Source organism: Grammomys surdaster, unplaced genomic scaffold, assembly GCF_004785775.1.
Source record: "Grammomys surdaster isolate TR1022 unplaced genomic scaffold, NIH_TR_1.0 209, whole genome shotgun sequence".
NCBI classification, from domain to species: Eukaryota; Metazoa; Chordata; class Mammalia; order Rodentia; family Muridae; genus Grammomys; species Grammomys surdaster.
The window spans coordinates 1,871,755-1,877,760 of record NW_021604654.1 but is presented as its reverse complement, the minus strand read 5'-3'; the positions used below and the strand labels follow the sequence as shown (position 1 = coordinate 1,877,760).

Below are 6,006 nucleotides of genomic sequence, written 5' to 3'. Positions count from 1 at the left end.
AGAGACAGATAGCCAGAGACACAGACAGACAGAGACAGAGAGACAGACGTAGATAGGACAGAGAGACAGTGAGAGACAGAGAGAGACACAGACAGACAGAGACAGCAACAGAGACAGAGAGACAGAGAGAGACACAGACAGAGGGAGATTGAGATGGAGGCAGAGAGACAGAGACAGAGAAACAGAGGGAGAGGGACAGAGACAGAGAGAGACAGAGACAGACAGAGACAGAGACAGACAGCAACAGAGACAGAGACACACAGAGAGATAGAGAGACAGAGACAGGGACAGAGAAAAAAAGAGAGTAACTCAAACAGATTTAGGTGGAACGAGACAGAGATGGAGGAGAAGACAGAGAGACAGGGAGACAGAGACAAAGACAAAACGAAAGCCAAGCCTGACGGTGACGCACACCTTTAATCCCAGCTCTCTGGAGACACTGGCAGATGGGTCTCTGAGTTTAAGGCCAGCCTGCTTTACAGAGTGAGTCCTTGCCAAAAAAGTCTCCCTAAACAAAAAACGAAACAACAACAACAAAACAGAAAGACGGTCTGGGGAGAGGGCTCAGCAGTTAAGAGCTCTGGCTGCTCTTCCAAGGGACCAGGGTTTGGTTAATAGTGCTTCACCATAGCTTGTAACTCCAGTTGCAGTGGGTCTGTCGCCCACTTCTAGCTTCTGTGGGTACTGCATGCATATGCTACATAGGCACAGGAAAACACTCAGAAAATAGCAAAATAAATGAGAGAGAGAGAGAGAAAGAGAGAGAGAGATAACAGAGATAACAGCTGTATAAAGAGACAGAGTAAAGGGAAGTCAGAGGCAAGGACAATGACATAGAATGGTGTGTATAGCAGGGTTGGCGTGGGGGCACACACCTTTAGTCCCAGTGCCGAGGCAGAAGCAGGCAGATCTCTGTGAGTTCAAGGCCAACCAGGTCTACAGCATGAGTTCCAGGACAGACAGGGTTACACAGAAAGACCATGTCTTGGGGGAAAAAAAAATCGCACAGCAAGTGAGGGCAAAGTTCCGGCTGCAGACTTGGGAGTCTGGTTGCTTCTGTTTCCTTCCGCTTTGGCCAACAGTTGTGAAACCATCTTATGCTCATCTCAACTGCCAACCGCCAAGCTCCCAGCAGCCGTCAGGACCCTGGACTGGCTTGAGAAACCCAGGAAGGTCTTCCATCTTCCTTCTGGGGCATCTGGGAACCCTGTGAGATGTTAATTAGTTTAGTAATCGGCTGATTTTTGTGTTTTTGAAACACTACCCGTATATAGAGACCCAGTGAGGGGGGTCAGGGGCTTTGACAATGATGGAGGAATGGTGTGCGAGGCTTGGACATGCTTCTCCTTTTCTTCCGGCTCTCCTGGAAGAGGCTCTCTTTCCTTAGACAAGGACTCATGCAGCCAGGTTGCCCTCAAACTCACTATGTAGCCAAGGCTAACCTTGAATCTTGATCTTCCACTTCCTGGATGCTGAGGTGACACATTCTTGTAGCCACATAGGCTCACTTCGGGGTTTTGTTTTAACTTTAAAAATACAAATAAATACACACACACACACACACACACACACACATATTGGTCTCACTCTGTAGCCCAGGCGGGTCTGGCCCTTGTGGTAATCTCCCTCCCTTCGGTCATGGAGAAGCAGCATGTGTCACCATGCCCAGCATTCCTTACTTTTTTTTTTTTTTTTTTGTTTCTTGAGACAGGGTTTCTCTGTGTAGGTAGCCCTGGCTGTCCTGGAACTCACTCTGTAGACCAGGTTGGCCTCGAACTCAGAAATCCGCCTGTCTCTGCCTCCCAAGTGCTGGGATTCAAGGCGTGTGCCACCACCGCCCAGCCATTCCTTACTTTTTAAATATTTTACGTTGCAGGTATGCATGTTTCTATGTGCAGGTATGAGCACATGAGTGTGGGGTGGGAGAGCAGCCTCAGCTGGCCTTCCTTACCATCGACCTGACTTTCCAGGGCAGGATCTCTCCCTGGCCTCAAACTCGCCAATTTGGATAAATGGCCAGGGAGCCCTAGAGTTCTCTCACCTCCACTTCCTGTGTGTTGAGTTACAGGTGCATGCCACCATGTGGGCAAGGATTCAGCTCAGACCCACATGCTTGCACAGAAAGCGCTTCAGATCTTAACTCACTTGTTTACAGACAAAAAACACTGTCTCTCTAAAGACAGCGTCCTGAGTCCCCAGTGCATACAATAAGAAACTCAGCAATTCTCTCTAGATTGAAAAGATGGCGGTCCAGGAACAGCAAAGATACCAGCCAGCTATCAGTAAAGTATTATTGACACACAACCACTTCCGCATATCTCCTTCAGCTCCTTCGGTGTTCATAAGTGTACTGTCCTTGCAACACAAACCACCTGGCCAACAGTGCTGACAAAGTTCACTATCTGGCCTTTTATCTGTAAAGCTCACCTGACCCTCAGTGAGTCCAGGTGAAATGACACCGTTAGCCCTCCAGCAGTCTGAGGAGGTGGGATGGGCAGATAGGTGGAAAGGCCGAGAAACAGATACAGAATCACACACTCCTACATAGGTGAGCTCAGATCCAAACCCAGGGAAAATAGGTGAGGCGGTGCAGGCCTGGCTGAGGCAGCGTGTATTTCTGAGTTTCAGGCCAGCCTAGTCAACGTAGAAGTCTACATAGTTTCAAAAAAAAACAAAAATAAAAACAAAAAAAACGTAAGAAAGGTGGATGGCTTCGGAGGAAGGCAGCGGAGGATGTCCTGGGACCTCCACATGCACACTAGGTGAACACATAGTCTACAAAACCAAACCAAAGGATAACTACTCTATTGCAGAGTTTTATGACTCATTCTCCCTGCTCCGCCCCAAGGCCCAGTGAGTGCCTAGGGCCAAGGGGCTGCAGTCCAGGCAGAAACACGGGAAGTCACATGGTGCACTCTCTGGGGGAGACAGGCCCTGTGTCTTTTTTACTGTGGCTCTCCAGTGCCCTGGGAACAAAGTCTAAATTGACCCAATGCCCCTTTGCTCAGTCTGGCAGCATCAGAGCTGACTAAACTCCTGAGTTCAATAGACCATATCCAGCCAATTAGCCCAGGCTGGGCCTCCTGCGGGAGCTGAGCCCCTCGAGATCTGCTGCAGTGGCTCTCCCGCGGTTCGGGGGTCTCTCACTTGGGGCCCTGAGCTGTATCTGGACTCTTTTTATCCCATAGAGAACTCAAGGTGACTGGGTCTGGGATCTCCACGACCCTCTGGGGTGCAGCTGAGCGGTGCGGGGAGTCTGCGGCCAGCAGGAGGCGCGCGCGGGCGCGCGGGGTGCAGGGAGCGCGCACAGGCGGCGCGCACACGAGCCCACCCGGCCGCGCCCGGACAATACCCGGCGCGCTGGGGACGATGCCCGCCCCGGTGCCGCCCCCGCGCCGCACAGCCCCGGCCGCCAGGCCCTAGAGTCGGCCCTGCCCCGCACTGCACCGCCCACGGACCTCGCGGGAGATGGAGTGAGTACCCGGCCGCGCGCGCGCTTTGCCGCCCCAGACCCCCAACGGGGAACCCGGAGGCGACGCGGGGAGACCGTGCCCAGCTGCAAAGGGGAAGGATCGAGCTGGGCCGCGTGCTCCAGGCCTGGTCCCCAATCAAGCTGGAGTGGGGGGGCACCTGGGTTGCACCTACACATCTCTTGAAGGATGCAAAGGAGAGGGGCCCACGCACGCGCACGACCCTTTATCCAAGCTGGGCCACCTGTGGGTGGGATCCTCCCGCGAGGCTGCGGGACTTTGGGAGTAATGGGACCCTTCCTCAAGAGGCAGAATGCTCCCCGCTTCCCCTCCCCCAGCTTCGGCTTCCTGCTCCTGGCGCTTCTGTCGGTCCCTTCTGCGCTCTGCCCTCCTCGTGGCCTCCTCCGGGTCCGCAGCCTCTTGACCAAATCAATTCCGACCCCTTAGATGTCTGATTGCCACTGGCTGGAGAGGTAGATTGTCGAGGAGAGCTAGGCGGGCGGTTCCCTGTCAGAAGCTTTAATCTGATTTCCTCCTTTCCCTCTTAGAGTATCCCCTCCCCCTTCCCAGAAAAAGCCGGGACCAGATGGTGTGACTCAAAGGAGAGGCTGGTTGAGGTTGAAAATGATGGTGGAACCCAGTCCCCAAACCTAGTGTGAGTGAGCTGGGGTCCGTTTGTGTGGGTCTGAGAAGCGACCGGCACTGGGCGATTTCATATGCAGCCGGGGCCATGCAGCCCGCTCTGGGCAATGTGACGGTGTCCCCCAAGCCCCTTACTCCCACAGGTGGGAAGGATAGGTGGTCGAGGGGTGCTCGACAGGCTTGGTGGTAGGAAAGCATCTTCTAGGTCACAGATCTGCCTGCTTGGTGTCTTGGGGCATCCCACACAGGGCGCCTGTCCTTACCCCAGCCAGGGCTGGGACAGAGCAGTCTGGCCAGCCAGGCTTGGCTGGTGACCGCTCCCCCTGCGCTTCCCTCTCTGGGTATGTTTTATGCAAGACAACTTTCCTCTTGGGATTAACCCGTGACCCGCCACACCCTCCGATGGGTGGGAGCTGTCACATCCTTCCCGGGCCAAGAAGGCTGACACCCAGTCCTTGTTCAGAAAGCCCAGACAAAGGCCTGGCTGCTCCTCCGCCCTGCCCCGGGAGCCCAGCCAGGGGCTCAGGGGAGCCAGGACCTGCATTCGCCTGCTCCACATCCCCTGGCTTGTTTATCTGTTCTGCTGGCCTGGCCCAAGGGAGCCTCTGACAGTGGGGCCAGGCCCGGGTGTGGCTACGGTCAGTGGGCTGCTCAGGCAGATGACAGAACCTCCCACCCGGAATAGTAGATGAAAGGCCTGTTTCTGGTTAGGCCACTATTGTTTCCTGTTCTTCTAGCCCCTTCTTTCCCACTGGGCTTCTAAGGCTCAGAGGGGACTAGATGATACCCCAGAGCCACACGGCATACCCAGAGGCCCTTAGCACCTGCTGCAAGGCTCTGGATACAGCGATACAGGGGCTCCCCAGCCTCTCTCTGGGTGGGTGGTCTACTGCTTACTGTGTTTTGGTGGGTTCAGCCCCATGGAGCTGTGAATGAGAGAAAACCTCTCTTAGGTTTCCAGTTGACACCAGGTGGGGTGAATTCCATCTGGCCTGGGCCAGTCTCCGGCTCCAGACCTTCCGTCACAGTCTTTCCCACCAGGGTGAAACTCACTGCAACTCACTCCTTTGATGATACATGGCCCAGAACATGAGATGACTGCAAAGGCTAGCAGATCTCTGAGTTCCAGGTCAGCCAGGGTTACATAGTGACAGCCCGGCTCAACAACAACAAGAAGCATTTTAAAATTTAAGAAAGGCAAAGATATACATTACAGAATTAATGGAGATGGCTGGAGAGATGGCTCAGTGCATACAAAAGCTTACTGCTGTGTTGTAATTTCATGTTGGCGCACACCTTTAATCCCAGCACTGGGGAGGCAGAGGCAGAAGGATCTCCGAGTTCGAGGCCAGCCTGGTCTATAGAGCAAGTTCCAGGACAGTCAGGGCTACAGAGAGAAAGAAACTCTGTGTGTCAGGTGAGAGACAGGAGGAGAGGGAGAGGATCCCAGTTTGATTCTTGGCACCCCCATGGTGTCTCACAACCTCCTGTAACTCCAGAGCCAAAGGCCCCGATGCCCTCTCCTGGCCCCCACAGGCATTGTGTGCATGTGTGCAAACCCACATACTGCCTCCAAAAATGAAATCAATCTTTGAAAAATTTAAAGACCTAATAAATACTGTGACCAGCGTAGCTGTGGTAATCCTCCTGCCTCAGCACCCTGGAGTGCTGGGGCTACAAGTTTGAACTACCAGATTGGAGGAATGGGGGTGTTCAGAAGTGAAGCCTTCACCAGGATGTTAACCCCATCCGCTACCCTGCCTCTCCTCCCCGCCTGTCAGTCTCTTGGTGTCAGATCTGCACTGATGATAATTCAATTTCTGAGCAAGCTTTGCTTCTATTTGTATCTGTTTGGTCCCTGTACCTTCATATGCTAGCTGAGTGTGTCTGTCTG

At 53.7% G+C, this 6,006-nt stretch overlaps 1 protein-coding gene across 2 annotated transcripts in view; it reads left to right on the top strand.

The window, feature by feature from the left end:
• The first annotated feature begins 3,304 nt into the window (after positions 1 to 3,304).
• The window catches only part of Palm (paralemmin), a 24,761-nt gene continuing 22,059 nt past the window's right edge, over positions 3,305 to 6,006 (top strand). For both annotated transcript variants that reach the window (XM_028771696.1, XM_028771697.1), the window contains exon 1: positions 3,305 to 3,473. In XM_028771696.1, coding sequence (XP_028627529.1) covers positions 3,469 to 3,473 — 5 coding nt within the window. In that variant the 5' untranslated portion in view covers positions 3,305 to 3,468. The remainder of the gene's footprint in view (positions 3,474 to 6,006) is intronic.